This window comes from Heterodontus francisci, chromosome 29 (assembly GCF_036365525.1).
Source record: "Heterodontus francisci isolate sHetFra1 chromosome 29, sHetFra1.hap1, whole genome shotgun sequence".
In the NCBI taxonomy this organism is placed as follows: domain Eukaryota; kingdom Metazoa; phylum Chordata; class Chondrichthyes; order Heterodontiformes; family Heterodontidae; genus Heterodontus; species Heterodontus francisci.
Window position 1 is genome coordinate 10,631,591 of NC_090399.1, and position 22,060 is coordinate 10,653,650.

A 22,060-nucleotide genomic window follows, 5' to 3' on the forward strand; every position below is an offset into this window, starting at 1 on the left:
AGTGAAAAAATTTCTCCTCTTCTCTGTCTTAAATGGGCGACCCCTTATTTTTAAACAGTGACCCCTAGTTCTAGATTCTCCCACAAGGGGAAACAGCTGTTCCACATCCACCCTGTCAAGACCCCTCAGTAGCTTATATGGTTCAATCAAGTCACCTCTTAATCTTCTAAGTTCTGAAAGCTTGAAAGGGCAGTGGAAGCAGATTCAATAGTAACTTTCTAAAGAGAATTGAATAAATAATTGAAGGTGAAAGAAATGGAAAAAGAGGAGGGGAGTAGGATTAGTTGAATCGATCTACCAAAGAGCCAGTACGGACATGGTGGGCCAAATGGCCTCAGCTGTGCTGTATCGTTCGATGATTCTACATAACAGCAAGCTATCGACAATAAATATCAATCAAATCTCTGGCTGTGACAAGAAATGTTGTGTTAGATGATTTTACCTCCAGGTTTGGTCAAATTCCCTTTCTCTCTTTAATTAAAATCTCCACAGCTGCCTGTCACCGTACCACAAGATATAAGGGTTATGGGCATTCAGGTGTTGTCGTATCTGATGAAATCTGCTTATATAACTAAGTGCGGTAAATATGCTGCAAGTTATGACTGGTTGCATCATCTGAGTTACAGCATAACAGCCGTTACCCCCCACCGCCCCCACCCCCAATTCCCCGCCCTGGTCACATCCTCTTTTACACAGAGAGAGATCTATATAAGGAACTGGCCTGTGTCCCAGACTCACAACAACTGCACGCGACCACAGACCAACAAAGATGATTTTGAACTTGAAGAACGAAGTCTTCTGTTCCTTTATTTTCTACGCTGTCCTCTCGCTCATTAAGATGTTTGCCATAGCAATCCTCACAGGACAGGTCAGACTGCGCAAAAAGGTAATCATTGTTCTTACTAACTGCACGACCTTTATTGGCTTTGAGATCAAATAGTGCGAGTATTCTGATTTTTCAGAAATGTGTGCCGTGTGTAAAAGGAGTCCTTAACCTCTTACTGCACATTATATGTTGGTTTGTTTAATTTTCTGCACTAGTTTCACCACCTTTTGATTGCTGGGTGGAGCAGTCACCAGCAGTGGGTTGACAGCACAAAGTAACAGCACCTCCCCATCTCTAACTACACTGTTAGAAGGAGAAAGGCAATAAGTTAATAACAGCACCAGAAAAAGCTGGTAAACATATGTGTTGCAGCTGGATTTAAAGCTACAGTAAATGATCAAAAGCTGGAAAAGAGTTAGCAATTATGGTTAAAAGATAGTCAAGGTGGAGGAGAATTATTCTGAACCATTCCACTCATCAAAGTCATTGAGAGGTGACTTGAATTGTCAATAGGTTCATCTATCAGTTTCTTTCTGACCCTATTCTTTATTTCAAAGAAGAGCACGGGAGTTTTCTCCAGTTTCCTGAACCAATATTTACCCCTCAACCAACATCGCTAAACAAGAAACAGATGATCTGGTTGTTTATCTCATTGCTGTTTGTGGGATCTTACTGTGCTTCTAATTTTGTGTATGTTGTAGCAGTGATGACACTTCAAAAAGTACTTAATTGGCTGTAAAGCTGTTTGGGACTTCCTGCGGTGGTGAAAAGGTGCTATAGAAAGGCAATTTCTTTCCTTTTTGACCGATGCACCTGAGGATATGATGCTGGGTAATCCAATAACCTGAGTCAGGAGTTCTGCAGTACTCCCAGCACTTGTTAATCAGCCTGAAGGGGTAGGTCTTGTTCTTAGGAGTAGAGATTATTTCTACTTGGCTTCAAATAACTTTGTACGACCATGAAAGGGAGAAAGAACTTGCATTTCTGATGCGCCTTTCACAACCTCGGGACATCCCAATGCTCTTCAAAGACAATGGAGCAATTTCAAAGTGTCGCCACTGTTGTCTGCAATTTATCACTGGCATTTTCCTGTTATTTTTTAAAACACTTAAGGCTTCAGCTAAAATAGAGGGGACCCCGTAGGAACATCCATCTGCTGTAGCAGAAGCAACAATTTCTGAGCTTGTGTCTATTCTGACAACTTAGAAACATAGAAAATAGGAGCAGGAGTAGGCCATTCGGCCCTTCGAGCCTGCACCGCCATTCATTATGATCATGGCTGATCATCCAAACTCAGTACCCTGTTCCCGCTTTCTCCCCGTATCCCTTGATCTCTTTAGCCCTAAGAACTATATCTGACTCTTTTTGAATATATTTAATGATTTGGCCTCAACTGCTTTCTGTGGTAGAAAATTCCACAGGTTCACCACTCTCTGTGTGAAGAAACCTCTCCTCATCTCAGTCTTAAATGGCTTACCTGTTATCCTTAGATTGTGACCCCTGGTCCTGGACTCCCCCGCCATCAACCAACCAGGGTGTTGCAGCAGCCAGTTTTAGACTGGTCTGTTCTTGCATCATTTTTCTCAAGAGCATCACTCCTTTAACTCATCGGAGATTCACACCAACACTTTTTTCTTATTCTTTCATGGGATGTGGGCATCACTGGTAAGGCCAGCATTTGTTGCTCATCCCCAATTGCCCTTAAAAACTAAGTGGCTTGCTAGGCCATTTCAGAGGGCAGTTAGCAGTCAACCACATTGCTGTGGGTCTGGACTCACATGTAGGCCAGACCAGGTAAGGACGGCAGATTTCCTTCCCTGAAGGGCATTCGTGAACAAGATGGGTTTTTACGATAATCAATGATAGCATCGTGGCACCATTACAGCAGCTAGGCAAGTCATAGGGGAAGGGAGGGCAGGATGGATATACTGGGAGTTTGATCAGGGGAAGTCACTGCCTCTAATTAACTGCACTCTTCTCGTTGATAACGTTAACTCATGACTCACCGGACTGTCCATTGTCTCCTAGGCTTTCGCTAATCCTGAAGATGCTGTGAGACACGGAGAGCTGAAGTTCTGCCGAACCGACCCAGACGTAGAGCGCTGCCGGAGGTAAGCATCTCTCAGTGGGTGGTGCTGAACCAGTGACGCCACCTACATTCTGATGTATTTTTGTTCCTGATTATGGCTAAAGAAGGTGACTTGAATTGAGCATGAGGCCCAATTTGCCTTGGGTCCATGTTCTTTTGTGCTTATTCCCCTGCCCTTTGCCCTTTGCTCTGACTGAAACTTGGCGAGAGCCCAGAGAACTGGGACAATTGGGAACAATTTTTACCAAATCGGCTCATTAACAAACTGATAGGACCTTGAGTCTACACTCCATTGCAGTGGATGAATAGTGATATTGAGTAGGGCAGTAAATCCAGCGTTCCATCCTATCCAACAGAACACCCGTCTGATGATTTAGGTTAAAATCACCCCAAACTTGAGTCCCAAAGTCTTAAGAGAGGGTGAAGTGGTGGGGGTCGGGGGGGGGCGAAACCATGCTCAGAGAGAAGCATGATCCTGAGAATTAGCCCAACAGTGTTGCAGTCCGATCTCCAGTCCGACATCGCCTTGACTGTGCTTTGACCTTGGCGAATAAATCCTTTCAGTTCCTGCTTTGGAAAAGGCAATGGTTCGCACTAAGGTATCATTTGTCAAGACAGAGTGGCAATGGGCTGTTCAACCATGATGGGCAACAAAGTCTCTCCAGGCCCCATCCTCACCTAGTGAACACTTGCGTGCAGTTTGCAGCAGGTGCCAATGTGAACAGCGCAATGGGATAGTGATCAGACTCGATTTGAACCACCGTGCATACCTTCTTCTGCATACCTTCAAACTGAAAGAAGCTCAAGAACAGCAATAAGGAAGTCCTAGTCAAAGCCTATATTTTAAACCTATTGAGCTAGCACAGACTTGATGGGCTGAATGGCCTCATTCTATGCTGTACTGTTCTATCAGCATGGGCCAATTGTCTAGTAGAGATTTCAAACTCCAGTTTTGATGTGGCCTTCATTGATTTTCAGTTCAATTTGTTTCTTTCTAACTATTTTCGCCCTCAGCACCGTCTTGTATTCATCTGGACATCACAAGTGTGAATTGTATAAATAAGCACCTTGCACAGCTCCATCAGGCTACGTGTGAAATGTACACAAGTGGCACAGATGTGTATCAGCTTCAACTAACCAGTTCTTTCTGTTCAATCGTTGCAGGGCTCATCGTAATGACATGGAGTGCATCTACCCCTTCCTTTTCCTGGGTGTGCTGTACTGCTTCCTGAATCCCACTCCATCCATTGCAAGGCTCCACTTCCGGATCTTCTTCCTGGCCAGAATGGTTCACACCGTGGCCTATCTGTTTGCACTGAAGGCTCCCACTAGGTCCCTGGCCTACACCGTTGGGCAGATCCCATGCTTCTCCATGGCACTCAAGATTCTGATTAGCGTTGCCTCCTACTGGTGAAGGGTGAGAGGTTTGAAACTGATCAGTGCCCCCTCATAGACTGAAGAGTTCCTCCAACTGTCTGCAACTTGGGGACTGAAGGCCAGTGAAGTGAGGGGGCTGGGGTATATGACTGGTGTCAAATTGTGGCCTACACAGCCTGGTCTTCAGCAAAGTATTGAGTTAACTGACCTCAGTGACCTTTCAGTACAGGTTATCACAAACCCATACATCCTGTTGACGGTGTTTTATTTTACTGGAAATTTCTGTGTGTGATTTATTACAAGTATGAAAAATTAAGGTGGCAGAAATAATGGCTCAATTTATAAATGTGATGGCCCGGTTTGGTGGTGAGTGGTTCAGTCCAGAAACAGCCCAGGTTCAATCTCTCATTTGTTCTGAGTTAGCTGATTTCTGAATGGATGGTGCTTGGTGGGCCAGGGGTAGGGGGATGGGTGGGGAGGTGAGAAGTTGTACAATTGGACTTAGTGCCCTTGGGCAGGGGTGGGGCTAGGGAGAGGAGAATCAGCTGAGCCTCCTCGTCCCCATTGTTATCTCTGCTGCTAAATGTGCAAGTGGATGTTGGGCTCAGTTTGACTGTGAGGCACTCCATGCCGAATAGCCAAGCACCACTCAACATCTATGCTCACACTTGAAAAATGACTATTTGGGAGAGGGCTGAGTTATCGAGTGAGGAGACCAAAAAATAGCGAGGAGAATTTTAAATTTATTTTTATTGGAACAAACCCGAACTTGCTCGATAGAAATTTTTCAACGATTCGATCTCAGTGAAAACGTTGTTTGTTAATGGAGTGTTGTGTGTTTGAACTGCAGATATTGTCCTCACTGCGCAGTTTGTCAAAGCTGTGAGTGGGGCAAGGTATCTCAGAAACTCCACCGGGAGGCAGTAACAGACACAACAACTTGCATTTATATAATGCCTATAGTAGGACAGGTGACCAAATACTTGGTCAAAGTGGTAGGTTTTCGAGAGCATCTTAGAGGTGGAGAGAGAGGTAGAGATTTAGAGATGGTATGTCAAAGGTTAGAGCCTTGACAGCTGAGGTATGGCATCAATGGAGAAGGGTTTAATATCAAGGCTAACCTCGCTAACCTCAGCAGCAGGTGAGAGACAATGGGATAGATTCACACCTTGTGATCTGGGTGTGATCTATAACGGGTGGACTGCGCCCGATATCGGTATCGCACCCGGGATCTCACCTTGTGATCTGGGTGTGATCTATAACGGGTGGACTGCCCCCGATATCGGTATCTCACCCGGGATCTCACCTTGTGATCTGGGTGTGATCTATAACTGGTGAATTGTCCTCAATATCAATATTGCACCCAGGAGGCCAAGTGGAAATTCTATCCCAATGCAACAGCCTCTTCTTCCATAGAAGAGCAGCGTTTCAAAATGTTGCCCCCTCACCATTTGCTCCCCCATCTCCTTCCACCTCAGAGATGGGGTGGGGGGGTGTTTTTTAACCTAACTCTAGCTGGGAAATCCCATGGGAACATCTGCAGACCAGTATTACATCAAAGTTCAGTATTGTTTTCCATTGACTTTAATGGAGAGTAAAACCGGGGTCTGGGCAGAGGGATGGAGGGGGGGGGGGGGGATCGGGGGGGGGGGAGTGTGGGGGGAGTTTAAATCCCGATCCCACCAGTTTCCCTGATGGGCATGATTGGTTAATATGGGAACTGGGCGGATACGGGTCGGATGTTTCATTTTGCTCTCCGACCCAATTTTTACCCCCACTGACATCATTGTAAGGATCACCAGACGATTGTTAAAATATATTAAGTTAGTGATTTTGTTATTTAAAGTTTATGTCAGTCATTTCAATGTACAAAGTCATTGTGTTATGTTTGTGACTATTTTATATTCTATTTATTTATTAATGCTTATATTTTAATTTAATAAAAATGAATTGTAAAAGTTGGAATCTTGGATTGTCTTTATGATAATTTATAAGTAAAGCTGTAAGTATGATCATTCTCCTCTGTCATTCCTGGTGTTGAGAGACATTGGCAGTGAGCCGTAAATAAGAACATAATAAATCGGGCTAGAATTAGGCCACTCGGCCCTTCGAACCTATTTCGTCATTCAATATGATCATGACTGATTGTCTACCTAAACTCCGCCTTCCCACATTATCCCCATCATCCCTTAATTAACTTAGAGTCTAAAATTCTGTCGATCTCTGTCTTGAATATACTCAATGACTAACCATCCATGGCACTCTGAGCTAGAGAATTCCAAAGGTTCACAACTCTTTGAGTGAAGAAATTTCTCCTCATCTCAGTCTTAAATGGATGACCCCTTAGTGTAAGACTGTGACCCCCGTGTTTCAGATTCCTCAGGCAGGGGAAACACTTTCTCAGCAACTATTCTGTCAAGCCCTTGAGCATCTTATTTCTTTCAATAAAATCATCTCTCATTTTTATAAATTACAGGGAACATAGTAGCAGACTTCTCAATAACTCCTTATAGGACAACCCCTTCATCCCAGGACCTAGTACAGGGAACATTCGTTGTACTCCCTCCAAGACTAATATATCCTTTCTTAGATAGGGAGACCAAAACTGTACATCAGGTGTGGTCTCACCAAGGCCCTATACAAATGCAGTAAGACTTCTTCACTCTTATACTCCAATCCCATTGTAATAAAGGCCAGCATGCCATTTACTTTCCTAATTGCACGCTGTACCTGCATGCTAACTTTCTGTGATTCACGCACAAGGACACCCAGATCTTCCTGAATATCACTACTCCCTCATCTCTCACAAGACAAAAAATATTCTGTTTTTTAACTTTTCCTTCATAAGTGGATAACTTCACATTTCCCCGCATTATATTCCATCTGTCACGTTCTTGCTCACTCACTTAACCTGTCCATATCTCTTTACAGCCTCATTGTGTCCCTCCTCACAGCTTACTTTTCCACCTAACTTTGTATCATTAGCAAACTTGGATACATTACACGCGATCCTTTTATCTAAATCATTGATAGGGATTAGAAATAGCTGAGCCCCAAGTACTGATCCTTGTGCAGATACCCCACTAGTTACAGCCTTCCAACCTGAAAAAGACCTGTTTATTCCTCCTCTCTGTTTTTATCCATTGTTCTTGTTCTTTGGCCTCCTTATCTCGAGAGACAATGGGTAAGCACCTGGAGGTGGTCAGTGGTGTGTGGAGCAGCGCCTGGAGTGGCTATAAAGGCCAATTCTAGAGTGACAGGCTCTTCCACAGGTGCTGCAGAAAAATTTGATTGTCGGGGCTGTTACACAGTTGGCTCTCCCCTTGCGCTTCTGTCTTTTTTCCTGCCAACTGCTAAGTCTCTTCGACTCGCCACACTTTAGCCCCGCCTTTATGGCTGTCCGCCAGCTCTGGCGAACGCTGGAAACTGACTCCTACGACTTGTGATCAATGTCACAGGACTTCATGTTGCGTTTGCAGATGTCTTTAAAGCGGAGACATGGACGGCCGATGGGTCTGATACCAGTGGCGAGCTCGCTGAACAATGTGTCTTTGGGGATCCTGCCATCATCCATGCGGCTCACATGGCCAAGCCATCTCAAGCGCCGCTGACTCAGTAGTGTGTATAAGCTGGGGATGTTGGCCGCCTCGAGGACTTCTGTGTTGGAGATACGGTCCTGCTACTTGATGCCAAGTATTCTCCGGAGGCAGCGAAGATAGAATGAATTGAGACGTCGCTCTTGGCTGACATACGTTGTCCAGGCAACGTGTTTTATCCATTAACCAATCCTCAATCCATGCTAATATATTACCCGCAAACCCACGAGCTCTAATTTAGTGTAATAACCTCTTATGTGGCACTTTATCAAATTCTAAGAGGTCCAGTGTGAAGCAGTCAAACCCGGGAGGTCCTGTAAACCTCCTCTTCAGTAAATTTATTGGAAAAATTGAGTTATATAAACCTGTTGTGAAATCAACAACAGTGAGCATTTATATGGCACCATTAATGGAGTAAAATGTCCCAAGGCAATTCACTGGAGCATTTATCAGCCAGAATTTGACACTGAACCACACAGGAAGATAATAGGACAGGTGGCCAAAAGCTTGGTCAAAGAGGTAGGTTATAAGGAGTGTCTTAAATCGGGGCAGAGAGGCGGAGAGGTTTAGGGAGGGAATTCCAGAGTTTAGCTCCCATGCAGCTGAAGGCTTGGCTGCCAATCACGGAGCGATTGAAATAGGAGATGCTGAAGAGGCCAGAATTGGACGAATCTCGGAGGGTAGTAGAGCTGGGTGTTATTACGGAGATAGGGAGGGGCGAGGCCGTGTGGGATTTGAAAACATGTGATGAGAATTTTAAAATAAAGGTGTTTCTGGTCTGGGAGCCAAGTAGGTCAGCGAGGAGTGGGGTGATGGGCCAATGGGAAATGGTGTAAGTTAGGATATGGGCAGCAGAAATTTGGATGAGCTCAAGCTTACAGAGGGTGGACAAAGGGAGGCTAGCCAGGAGAGCACTGGAATAGTGTTTTACAAGAAGCAAATCTACGTTCCTTGACCCAAGAATAATCTTTGTCACTTGTCTCTGTGGCAGGGATGGGATTACCCACTGTAGCGCTCCTGGCACATAAAGGGAACACATAGGGGAATATTCTGCATCCCCAGTCATCCCGTGTTTTCCTACACAATTTCCCACTCTATGCTCTTGGATCATGAGGAGGTCAGGAACAGATAATCCCAGGTCCTGTCGAGGCCGCCATCTCCTCACGGCTGGAGAAGAACCGGTAGTGGGAGGGGGCGGCGGATCCACTTGTCGTGGGTCATGTGGGAACCAATGACATTGGTAGAACCAGAAATGATGATCTGCGTAGAGAATTGGAGGAGTTAGGGTCCAAACTAAAACGCAGAACATCAAAGGTAATCATCTCCTGATTGTTACCTGAGCCACACGTAAATTGGCACAGGGTCAAGCAGATTAGAGAACTAAGAGTGGTGTGGGAAGAAGGGCCCTGGTGAGCAGAAGGGCAACCCCTTCAGCGGCAGCACTGTGGATGCCGAGGCGGCCTTTGCCTCCAGGGGCCCTTTCTTTGGGCCAAGAAGCCTCTGGGTGCGATGACCCCCCTGCATTTTACTGACCTCTTCTTCCTCCTAACCCATTCCAGGCAGCCAGTAAAATCTCACCCCATAAGTCTGGTTGGAAAAAATACATTTAGAAAAACAAATAAAGGGGGTTAATTTTCAACATGCTGTCAATGGGAGATTTGAGATTGGGAACTTTATCCAATTTTCCTTTCGAGGGATAAAAACAGGATAGGCGCTACTGGATAGAACAGGCCATTCACTCCATCACTTTGAACCTAAAACCTAGGCCGACATTCTGGTGCAATACTGAGGGAGCACCACACTGCCAGAGGTACCGTCTTTCAGATGAGATGTTAAACCAAGGTTTCGTCTGTCCTTCCAGGTGCACATAAAATATCCCATGGCCAATGTTTTGAGGGGCAGCGGAATTTTCTCCAGTATCCTAAGCCAAATACCTATCGCTCACCCAACATCACTGAAGGAAAATATCGATGAACTGCTTATTCATCTCATTCTTGTCTGTGGGAGCTTGCTGTGCACAAATTGGGTGCCACATTTCCCACATTGCAACAGTTACTACACTTCAAAAAAAGTACTCAATTGACTACAAAGTTTGAGACATCCTGAGGTTGTGAAAGACGCTATATAAATGTAAAATTTCTTTCTTATTTCTTTAATACCACCCAGGCAGTGACTTTGAACATGACATCCAGTATTTATTGAGACGTGGCAGTGTTAAAGGAGGATTTTGCTTGCTTCTGGTAATTATTCGGTCTATCCCTTGCTCCCTTTTCAAACAGAGGAACAAAGTGAGCAGTCCTACAGTCCTCCAGTCCTCCAGTCCTCCAGCAGTACACCTGTATCCAGTGAGGACTGGAAAATGATGGTCAGAGCAACTTGATTGAACTTTTTGAAGAAGCAGTGATGAAGATACGTGAGGGTTGGGTAATTGATGTGATCTATGTGAATTTTAGTAATGCTTTTGACAACGTCCCACATGGAAGATTGTTTAGTAACAATAATAGCCCAAGGGATCCAGGGAAATGCAGCAAGGTGGATACAAAATTGACTCAGTGGCAGGAAACAAAGGGTAATTGTTGACAGGTGTTTTTGCAACTGGAGAACTGCTTCCTGTGGTGTTCCGCAGGACTCAGTACTGGGTCCCCTGCTTTTTGTGGTATATGTAGGGAGCATGATCAAGAAGTTTGCAGACGACAGAAAGATTGGCCACGAGGTAGATAGCGAGGAGGATAGCTGTCGGCTGCCGGAAGATACTGATGGACTGTTCAGATGGGCAGAAAAGCAGCGGATGGAATTGAACCTGGAGAAATATGAGGAGATGCATTTGGAGAGGTCAAACAAGGCAAAGGAATACAAGATTAATGGAGAATACTGAGAGGTGTAGAGGAAGTGAGGGAACTTGGAGTGAATGCCCACTGATCCCTGAAGGTAGCAGGATAGGTTGATAAGGTGGTTAAGAAGGCATATGGAATCCTTTTCTTTATTAGCCGAGGTATAGAATATAAGAGTAGGGAGGTTTCGCTGGAACTGTATAACTCATTGGTTAGGCCACAACTTGAGTACTGTCTGCAGTTCTGATCACCTCATTACAGAAAGGATGTAATTACACTAGAGAGGGTGCAGAGGAGATTTACGAGGATGTTGCCAGGACTGGAAAAATGCAGCTGTGAGGAAAGATTGGATAGGCTGGGGTTGTTCTCCTTGGAACAGAGAAGGCTGAGGGGAGATCTGATTGAAATGAACAAAATTGTGAGGGGCCTGGATAGAGTGGAGGTGAAGGGTCTATTCACCTTAGCAGAGAGATCAGTGACGAGGGGGCATAGATTTAAAATGGATTAGTAGAATGATTAGAGGGGAGATGAGGAAAAAACTTTTCACACAGAGGGTGGTGGGGTCTGGAACTCACTGCCTGTAAGGGTAGTAGAGGCAGAAACCCTCAACTCACTTAAAAGAAGTCTGGATATGCACCTCAAGTGCCTTAACCTGCAGGGTTACAGACCAAATGCTGGAAGGTCGAACTAGACTGGGTGGCTCGTTTTTTGGCTGGCACCGACACGATGGGCCAAGTGGCCTCTTTCTGTGCCATAAACATTCTATGATCCCATGATGCTATGATTCGATGTACTTGTCACCAGACTGGATTAGAAACAGGCAAATCCTTCATGTCGTGCTTGTGCAATTCTTAGTCCCAGTAAACACCTACGTGGCTGCTATGCAAATTGCAGGGGGACTGGAAAAAGGAAACTTTTGATGCCAATTAGTACTGGGAGGGACTTTCCACATTACCTTTCTTACCACATTACAATGCCTCATCATATATTTTTATTTCCTCTGTCTAGAGATTTCTATCTGCTGCTTGAGAATTCTTTTTCTTCTTCTTTGGCCACCTTGTCTCGAGAGACAATGGGTAAGCGCCTAGAGGTGGCCAGTGATTTGTGGAGCAGCGCCTGGAGTGGCTATAAAGGTCTAGAGGGATAGCTAAACCTGTATTGAACCTTGGTTAGACCACACTTAGAGTACGATGTTCTATGTGTAGTTCTGGTTGTCATGTTATAAAAAAGATATAGAGGCATTGGAGAGGTTGCAGAGAAGGTTTGCAAGGATGATACCAGAAATGCAAAGTTATACCTATCTTTCCTCTTGAAAAAGGAAGGCTGATGGGTGAGCTAATAGAGATCTTTAAAACTATGAAACGTTTTGATAGAGTGGATACAGAAAGAATGTTTCCACTTGTGGTAAGAGCATAACTCAAGGCCATCAATATAAGATCATCACCAAGAAATCCAACTGGGAATTCAGAAGAAACTTCTTTACCCAGAGAGTGGTGAGAATGTGGAACTTGCTAGCAGAGGGAATGGTTGAAGTGAATAGTTTAGATGCATTTTAGGGGATGTAAATAAGCATATGAGGGGAAGGGAATAGAGGTTACAATGAGGAAAGATGGGAGGAGGCTCAAGTGGAGCAAAAATGTCTTCACAGCTTGGTTGGGCTGAATGGCCTGTTCCTACTACTAGCACAAATAATGAGACAGGTTTTCCTGTTCCTTCACCCGGGGAACAGTGGATACAGGAAATTCCAGGAGCACGGCGCGGATACCCTTAATGGATCCTGACCAACATTTCTGAAATTTCACTAAAATAGTTAATAAGGCAAGAGGTTGCATGTATACAGCACCTTTCACAACCACAGGACATTCCAAAGTGCTTTACAGCCAATGAAGAACTTTTGAAAGGTTGCAACCTGAGATTGACTAGGTCATCTTTTTTTCTAGTGATATTGGCGGTGGGGTAAATATTAATCCAGGACATCCTGTATTTTGAAATAGTGCTGCAGGATCATTTATATCTACCGGAGAGGGAAGTCAGGGCCTCACTCTAACCTGCTAACCAAAAGACAGTACCTCTGACTGTGTGGCACCCCATCAGTGTTGCACTGGAAGTATTAGCCTTGATTCTGTGCTCAAATTGCTAAAGAAGGACTCAAACCCACAACCTTTGGATTGGGAGGCACAGGCACAATGGGCCGAATGGCCTCCTTCTCTGGTATACAATGTCATGGAGCCATGAGTGTTATCCACTAGGCCACAGCTTGGGGAGGCGGTGTAGTGGTAATGTCACTAGACTAGTAATCCAGAGGCCAGGCTAATGCTCTAGGGATTTGGGTTCGAATCGCACCACCACAGGTGGTGAAATTTGAACTCAATTAATAAATCTGGAATTAGTCTAATGGTGGGCATGAAGCCATTGTTGTAAAAACCCACCTGGTTCACTGATGCTCTTTTGGGATGGAAATCTGCTGTCCTTACTGGTCTGGCCTAAATGTGACTCCAGAACCACAGCAAGTGGTTAACTCTGAAATGGCCCAGCAAGCCACTCATTTCAAGGGCAATTAGGGATGGACAATAAATGCTGCCCTAACCAGCGATGCCCACGTTCCACAAACAAATTCAAAAAACAGTTGACACTGAATTAAATGGAGGCTGTAATTCAGGTAGGCTACCTTGCAGATGCAATCCCCTTCTGCTATCCCTTTATTGACTGTTGAAATGATTCAACAGCCTCAGATACTGGAAATAGGAACAGCTTCCTCTTATAAACATTGAGTATTTTACCTCAACTTTACGCAACCACTAACAGAAAATCGCTGAACATCCAACCTTGACGTGTGAAACAGAAAATCCCCAAACTATGGACACACTGGGGGTAACTTTAATCAAACTTGCTGGGCACGAATCCCACGGGATGGGCTGGAACACCGGTTTCATGCCCTGCCTGATAGTACTCTCATATAGTAATTGAATCATATAACAAAGAAGGCGGCCATTCGGCCCATTGTGTCGGTGCCAGCTGTTTGAAAGAGCTGTCCAATTAGTCTCCCGTACGTTCCCTACAAGCCTGAAAATTTGTCCTTTATCAAATATTTATCCAATTTCCTTTTGATAGTTACTATTGACTCTAGTTCCACTATTCATTCAGGCAGTGTGCTCCAGATTGTAACAATACTCTGGCTGTCTAATGACCCTACAAAATCTTGAGAAATTAATTGAATATTACAGAAATAGCTCTCTCTATCTCTATCTCTCTTATTATGAAAGATTTATAACAGCCTGCCAGGCTGACACAGATACAGGCCTGTTATCTCGGCCAAAGACGTGACTGTAGCACAAGCCCAGTTACAAGAGAGTCCTGAGCTTGATATGGTGGAATTGTACGCCCCTTATCTAAACTAACTCTCTGACTAAGGTTAACAGGATGTCCTGGCAAGAGATAAGCCACGAGATGACATCAAGGGCTGGTGGACAGGAATAGGAGGGGATCTACCTCATGTATCTGTACATTTCTAATTGGACAGTTAAATGAGTGATTGGCACACACCAGTCCCCTAGAAATGAGGTATATAAACGAGCATTTGGGAGAGAAAAATACACTTTGGATGGAAGAGATCCTGGCTCCGGCTTAACATCCTAGTTAGCTGAAGAGGACACCGGACAATGTAAAGCTTTCCGAGGTGGATCTATGCTAAAACCTTGGTTAGCTCAAGAAGGTCGAGAACGGAAGAGACTCTGCCAGCTACAGAGATCAGCCTCACTCTGCTTCATCCATCACATGTCTACACTGGGACTGGTAAACCGCTCTGAGCAGTCTCCGGGACTGGTAAACCGCTCTGAGCAGTCTCCGGGACTGGTAAACCGCTCTGAGGAGTCTCTGGGACTGGTAAACCGTTCTGAGGAGTCTCCGGGACTGGTAAACCTTTCTGAGGAGACTCCGGGACTGGTAAACCGTTCTGAGGAGTCTCCGGGACTGGTAAACCATTCTGAGGAGACTCCGGGACTGGTAAACCGCTCTGAGGAGACTCCGGGACTGGTAAACCACTCCGAGGAGACTCCAGGACTGGTAAACCGTTCTGAGGAGTCTCCGGGACTGGTAAACCGTTCCGAGGAGACTCCGGGACTGGTAAACCGCTCTGAGGAGACTCCGGGACTGGTAAACCGCACTGAGGAGACTCCGGGACTGGTAAACCGCTCTGAGGAGACTCCGGGACTGGAAAACCGCTCCGAGGAGACTCCAGGACTGGTAAACCGCTCCGAGGAGACTCCAGGACTGGTAAACCGTTCTGAGGAGTCTCCGGGCCTGGTAAACCGCACTGAGGAGACTCCGGGACTGGTAAACCGCACTGAGGAGACTCCGGGACTGGTAAACCACTCTGAGGAGTCTCCGGGACTGGTAAACCGCACTGAGGAGACTCCGGGACTGGAAAACCGCTCCGAGGAGACTCCGGGACTGGTAAACCGCTCCGAGGAGACTCCGGGACTGGTAAACCGTTCTGAGGAGACTCCGGGACTGGTAAACCGCTCCGAGGAGACTCCGGGACTGGTAAACCGCTCCGAGGAGACTCCGGGACTGGTAAACCGTTCTGAGGAGACTCCGGGACTGGTAAACCGTTCTGAGGAGACTCCGGGACTGGTAAACCGTTCTGAGGAGACTCCGGGACTGGTAAACCGCTCCGAGGAGACTCTGGGACTGGTAAACCGCTCCGAGGAGACTTCGGGACTGGTAAACCGTTCTGAGGAGACTCCGGGACTGGTAAACCGCTCCGAGGAGACTCCGGGACTGGTAAGCCACACTGAGGAGACTCCGGGACTGGTAAACCGTTCCGAGGAGACTCCGGGACTGGTAAACCGCTCTGAGGAGACTCCGGGACTGGTAAACCGTTCCGAGGAGACTCCGGGACAGGTAAACCGCTCCGAGGAGACTCCGGGACTGGTAAACCGCTCCGAGGAGACTCCGGGACTGGTAAGCCACACTGAGGAGACTCCGGGACTGGTAAACCGTTCCGAGGAGACTCCGGGACTGGTAAACCGCTCCGAGGAGACTCCGGGACTGGTAAGCCACACTGAGGAGACTCCGGGACAGGTAAACCGTTCCGAGGAGACTCCGGGACTGGTAAACCGTTCCGAGGAGACTCCGGGACAGGTAAACCGTTCCGAGGAGACTCCGGGACTGGTAAACCGTTCCGAGGAGACTCCGGGACTGGTAAACCGTTCCGAGGAGACTCCGGGACTGGTAAACCGTTCCGAGGAGACTCCGGGACAGGTAAACCGCTCCGAGGAGACTCCGGGACTGGTAAACCGCTCCGAGGAGACTCCGGGACTGGTAAGCCACACTGAGGAGACTCCGGGACTGGTAAACCGTTCCGAGGAGACTCCGGGACTGGTAAACCGCTCCGAGGAGACTCCGGGACTGGTAAACCGTTCCGAGGAGACTCCGGGACTGGTAAACCGCTCCGAGGAGACTCCGGGACTGGTAAACCGTTCCGAGGAGACTCCGGGACTGGTAAACCGTTCCGAGGAGACTCCGGGACTGGTAAACCGTTCCGAGGAGACTCCGGGACTGGTAAACCGTTCCGAGGAGACTCCGGGACTGGTAAACCGTTCTGAGGAGACTCCGGGTCTGGTAAACCGTTCTGAGGAGACTCCGGGACTGGTAAACCGTTCCGAGGAGACTCCGGGACTGGTAAACCGTTCTGAGGAGACTCTGGGACTGGTAAACCGTTCTGAGGAGACTGCCACTGTCAGCTGCAGAGATCAGCGTCACTTTGCAACCTCCGTCTGTTCATCTGATTCAGAACAGGTAAACGGTTCCCACCTGTTATGGGTCATATATCTTTTCTGCTTATGATCTTTTGTATCATATTTGAACCGTTGCTTCCTAATCAACTGCTTTCAAACCACCTTTGACATTATTCCTCTTTTTGGACCATCTGTGAAATTTCTCCTCGCCTCCCCTCCCCCCAGCTTTTTTTTGCCAGTTATCTCAAACCTGTGAATCGGATGGAGAGTATAATTGGACAGTGTGGTAAAACTGGCATTGCACCCAATCCAGTCAGTTTTCTAATGGGCGATTAGGATTAAAATTGCCAAGAGATATTGCCCTCTGACCCTCAGTGTGCATTCTTCCTGACCCATCCATCAATAGATTCAGCTAATCAATAACTGTTAATTAGAAGCAAATGATGGAAAAGGTTTAGTCTGTTAAAGTCTCTGGTCTAATGCAGTGAACATTGGCACAGGGGTATTTCTGATTCTCAGCACCACCATCAGGGTCCTCGCTTCCAGCCTGCGCTATATTGAAAAAGGTGGTAAGGTCAATGTCCACAGATTCTATTCACTGACACTATTGGATGGAAAATTGTGGGCAAAACAATAGGCCGATTTTCCCTATCAGCCACTTACCATCTGTGAGGCCTAGTGGTTGTGCCGAGCTCTGGAACATTCCGGAATTGGTTTCTGTGCAGCAGTGCTGTATGTAACTGGGTAGCGATGTGTACCCAGGGCTCTCATGCCAGAGATACTAGAATAGGTTCAGAACAGTAAACTACACAGTAGGTAGCGTGTGACATTAATCAGGGCCAAAGCGGCCTCCTGAGCTAATCTCAAATCACCTTCGAGGGTCAGAAAGAAAGTTTCGAGATTTTCTTCCAGCTTAATTGGTCTGGAACTTTATTTTTTTTTGGACTCACTAAGGAGATCCTTCAGTGTGGAATAAAGAAGAAAGATCTTACATTTATATAGTGCTTTACACATCCTCAGCATGACCCAAAGCACCTTACAGGCAATGAAGCATTTTAATTCAAATACATTCACTATTGTAATATGGGAAACACACTCAGGAAATAATTTTCACACAGCAAGCTCCTGCCAACAACAATGTGGTAATGACCAAATTATTCTTTTTTAATTCATTCAATGGATGTGGGCGTCGCTGGCCAGGCCAGCATTTATTACCCATCCCTAATTTCCCTTAAGAAGGTGGTGGTGAGCTGCCTTCTTGAACCGCTGCAGTCCATGTGAGGTAGGTACACCCACAGTGCTGTTGGGAAGGGAGTTCCAGGATTTTGACCCAGCGACAGTGAAGGAATGGTGATATAGTTCCAAGTCAGGATGGTGTGGGACTTGATGGGGAACTTGCAGGCGGTGGTGTTCCCATGCATCGGCTGCCCTTGTCCTTCTAGTTGGTAGAGATCGCGGGTTTGGAGGGTGCTGTCTAAGGAGCCTTGGTGCGTGGCTGTAGTGCATCTTGTCGATGGTACACACTGCTACCACTGTGCTTCGGTGGTGGAGGGAGTGAATGTTTGTAGATGGGGTGCCTATCAAGCGGGCTGCTTTGTCCTGGATGGTGTCGAGCTTCTTGAGTGTTGTTGGAGCTGCACCCATCCAGATAAGTGGAGAGTATTCCATCACACTCCTGACTTGTGCCTTGTAGATGGTGGACAGTTTATTAGTGATGCTGGTTGAGGGTTAAATATTAGCTCAAGAGAACTCCAGTGCTCTTCTTCAAAATAGCGGCTGTGGGATCTTTTACGTCCACCTGAGAGGGCAGACACTTTGGAGGTGACACCTCTGACAGTGCAGCACTCCCTCAGTGCTGCACTGGGAGTCCCAGCTGGGAATTTGTGCTCTAGTCTCTGGAGTGGGACTTGAACTCCCCACTTTTTTTTTTATATTCATTCATGGGATGTGGGCGTCACTGGCTGAGCCAGCATTTATTGCCCATCCCTAATTGCACTTTCTGACTCAGTGTGTGTATTGTGATGCACAAGGCTCCGGAGTTGTGCGGGACAAGCAGGGTGGACTATGGGTCTCAGCCTGTCTGCTATTGTTGACATATTCAGATTTAGAAACAAGCAACCAAAGGACGTGTCCGTTCCCAGAGGTATTTTTTCGTTCAGTTGTTTGTTCCTGTTGGGAGACCAACAGCGACCAGTGAAAAGAGCTGAGTTCATCAGCAGGCACTGAGGCTAGAAGTAAAACAACTTTCCAGTTACTTACAGTTCTCCACCCAGCCACATCCCCTTTAGCATTGACAACCCTGCCTCGCACTTTAAGAAATCTTGCAGGCAGGTCTGGTCATGCACTTTAAATCTAATTACATTTACAAACTGAACTTAATCCCTTGAGCTGTTAATTATCTGTAACATGTTTAGTCACTTCCTGAAGTGTTTCTCCCCACCCACCATCCGACTAATACCCCGACAGGTATGAAATTCAGCAGCTGGAAAGAGCTACGAGGTCGCCTTCACGTTTCAGCAAGCCTTGTTGCGGTCTCCTGGGAGACAGAATTAAAGCAAGGATGTTGTGCTGAACGTTTATAAATCTCTGGTTAGGCCTCAGCTGGAGGACTGTGTTTAATTCTGGGCATCACACTTTAGGAAGGATGTTAAGGCATTGGAGAAGGTGCCAAGGAGGTTTACAAGAATGGTAACAGGGGTGAGGGACCTCAGTAATGTGGACAGACTGGAGAAGTTAGAGTTGTTTTCCCTTAGAGCAGAGATTTAATCGAGATCTTCAAAACCATGAAGGGTTTAGATAGAGTCAATAAGGGGAAGCTGTATTTAGTGGCTGAAGGGTCAGTAACGATAGGACACAGAATTAAAGAAAAGAACCAGAGGCAATTTATTCGGTGTGTTGTCACAATCTGAAAGGGCAGCGGAAGCAGATTCAATAATAAAAACTTTCAAAGAGGGAATTGGATAAATACTTGGAAAGGAAAACTTTGCAGAGCTGTGGGCAAAGAGCAGGGGAGTAGGATTGAGCTCTCATAGGCACCATGGGCTGACTGGCCTTTCATTGTGCTGTATCATTTAATGATTGCAATGTGTTAATCAGCGCTACACTCAGTATCTGTACAGCCTTACACGTTTGATGCAGCGTGCATAGTAAAAACAACGGGTTAATCACTTTCGCCCCCCGAAATGTTCCCCAAGACCATCAGGCTCAATCCAGGATCAGCTTCTTCACTCCCCATTCTGTGCTGAAGTCAACATCTTCAACTGTGTCCAATTACCCCATGCCCTTCGTGTTTGTGCAGCTGGCTGTAAGTTGTTCCTACATAAAGAAAGGACTTGCATTTACATAGCACCTTTCATGACCTCAGAGCTTTACAGACAATTGTACTTAGCTTGACGCACAGTCACTGTTGTGATGCAGGAAACGCAGCAGCCAATTTGCGCACAGAAAGCTCCCGCAAACACCAATGTGATAATGACCAGTTAATCTGTTTTTAAGTGATGTTGGTTGAGGAATAAATATTGACGAGGACACAGGGGAGAATTCCTCTGCTCTTCTTCCAAACAGCTCTATGGCATCTTTAATATTCACCCAAGAGAGCAGACAGGGTCTCAGGTTTAACATCTCACCTGAAAGGCAGCACCTCTGATAGTGCTGCACTCCCTCAATGTTGCACTGGTGGAGTAGTGGTATCAGCCTAGATGTTGTGCTCAGGTCTCTGAAGTGGGGCTTGAACCCACAACCTTTCTCACAGAGAGGCATGAGTGCAACCCATACAGCCACAACTGACAAGAGAATCCAAAGCATGGAGTGTTGTGTTCCTTCAGTGTTGTTCTTTGTGCAACCACAAACACCATTCACACCGCCAGCATCCTAATAAGTTTCATGGCTGACAGTGTTGAAGATAATCCTGACCTTCATGTGTTCATTAAAGTTGCCAACTCTGCTTGGTAACATTCCTGGAGGGTCTCATCACATGACCTTGTGCCTCTAACCACCCCACCCAATCACCTCCAATATTTTCATCATGAGTAAACAAAGATGTTCAAAGAAATTGAAAATATGCACCCTATGATTGATCTCCTGGAATTTGGTCAAAAGTGGTCAAGCTTTAATTCCTGGAGGCTCCGGGGCAATCCTGCAGGGGTTGGCAAGCCCCTCCCCATCAATAGAATCCCAACTGCATGTAGAAGACGTGAAGCAGACAGCTAGAACTTTCTAAATTATTGGTTAGGCCTCAGCTGGAGTATTGTGGACAATACAGGACATCACACTTCAGGAAAGATATTGTTGTTCTGGCTGTAGTCCTAAAGGACCATAGGCATTCCTCTCTATTAGAGAGAGAGAGAGTTGGTAATGTATAGCGTGAGGGTCACCACTCTACAAGTGTGGGGATTGAACCCACACTGTTGGTGTCTTTCTGTATTAAACTTTAGCTAACTGACACCCCCTGCCCCACGTAGGAAAGATGTAAAGACATTATAAAGGGTTCAGAGGAGGTTTTCCAAGATGTCACCAGAGGAACTTCAGTTATGAGAAGAAGTTGGAAAAACTAGGCCTGTTCTCCACGGAATAGACAAGCTTGAGTGGTGAAGTTATAAAGATTTCCAAATTGATGAGGGGCTTTGATAGAGTAGATGGAGAAATTCGATTCACCACCCTGCTCTCACGCCCACCTTTCTGTCCTTGGCCTGTTTAGTGTTCCAGTGAAGCTCAATGTAAGCTCAAGGAACAGCACCTCATCTTCCAATTAGTCACTCTAATGCCTTCTGGACTCAACATTGAGTTCGACAATTTCAGATCACGGCCCCCATTTTGATTGTTCTTTTTTACCATGTGCCGGTCTTAAACTTGTTTTTTGTGTTTTTGCTTTCGGACAGAGCTGTTCACTTTTCTGCATTTCTGGACTTATGTTTTATCTTTTACTACAGCTAGTAGTACATGGACTTCAGTAAGGCTTTGATAAGGTCCCACATGGGAGATTTGTTAAGAAGGTAAGAGCCCATTGGGATCCAGGGCAATTTGGCAAATTGGATCCAAAATTGGCTTAGTGGCAGGAGGCAGAGGGTGATGGTCGAGGGCTGTTTTTGCGAGTGGAAGCCTGTGACCAGTGGTGTACCACAGGGATCGGTGCTGGGACCCTTGCTGTTTGTAGTGTACATTAATGATTTAGACGTGAATATAGGAGGTATGATCAGTAAGTTTGCAGATGACACAATAAATAGTGGTGTCGTAAATAGTGAGGAGGAAATCCTTAGTTTACAGGACCATATAGATCGGCTGGTTAAATGGGCAGAGCAGTGGCAAATGGAATTTAATCCTGAGAAGTGTGAGGTGATGCATTTTGGGAGGACTAACAAGGCAAGGGAATATACAACGGATGGTAGGGTCCTAGGAAGTACAGAGAGTCAGAGGGACCTTGGTGTACTTGTCATAGATCACTGAAGGCAGCATAGAGTCCTGTGGCCCTTTGGCCCATCGTGTCTGTGCCGACCATCAAGCATCTATCTATTCTAACTCTGCAGCACAGGTAAATAAGGTGGTTAGGAAGGCATATGGGATACTTGCCTTTATTAGCCGAGGCATAGAATATAAGAGCAGGGAGG

The 22,060-nt window shown here is 46.1% G+C and overlaps 2 protein-coding genes across 2 annotated transcripts; both read left to right on the forward strand.

Moving 5' to 3' along the window:
- Positions 1-753: 753 nt before the first annotated feature.
- On the forward strand, positions 754-5,912 carry LOC137346114 (prostaglandin E synthase-like). Its single transcript, XM_068009423.1, has 3 exons — positions 754-886; positions 2,855-2,937; positions 4,080-5,912. The coding sequence occupies exons 1-3, from the start codon at positions 770-772 to the stop codon at positions 4,327-4,329; spliced, it is 450 nt and encodes a 149-aa protein (XP_067865524.1). The 5' UTR covers positions 754-769; the 3' UTR covers positions 4,330-5,912.
- Positions 5,913-9,767: 3,855 nt separating this feature from the next.
- On the forward strand, positions 9,768-21,389 carry LOC137345678 (ribosome-binding protein 1-like). Its single transcript, XM_068008942.1, has 5 exons — positions 9,768-9,959; positions 14,356-16,518; positions 19,211-19,335; positions 20,282-20,404; positions 21,386-21,389. The coding sequence occupies exons 1-5, from the start codon at positions 9,768-9,770 to the stop codon at positions 21,387-21,389; spliced, it is 2,607 nt and encodes an 868-aa protein (XP_067865043.1).
- The last annotated feature ends 671 nt before the right edge of the window (positions 21,390-22,060 follow it).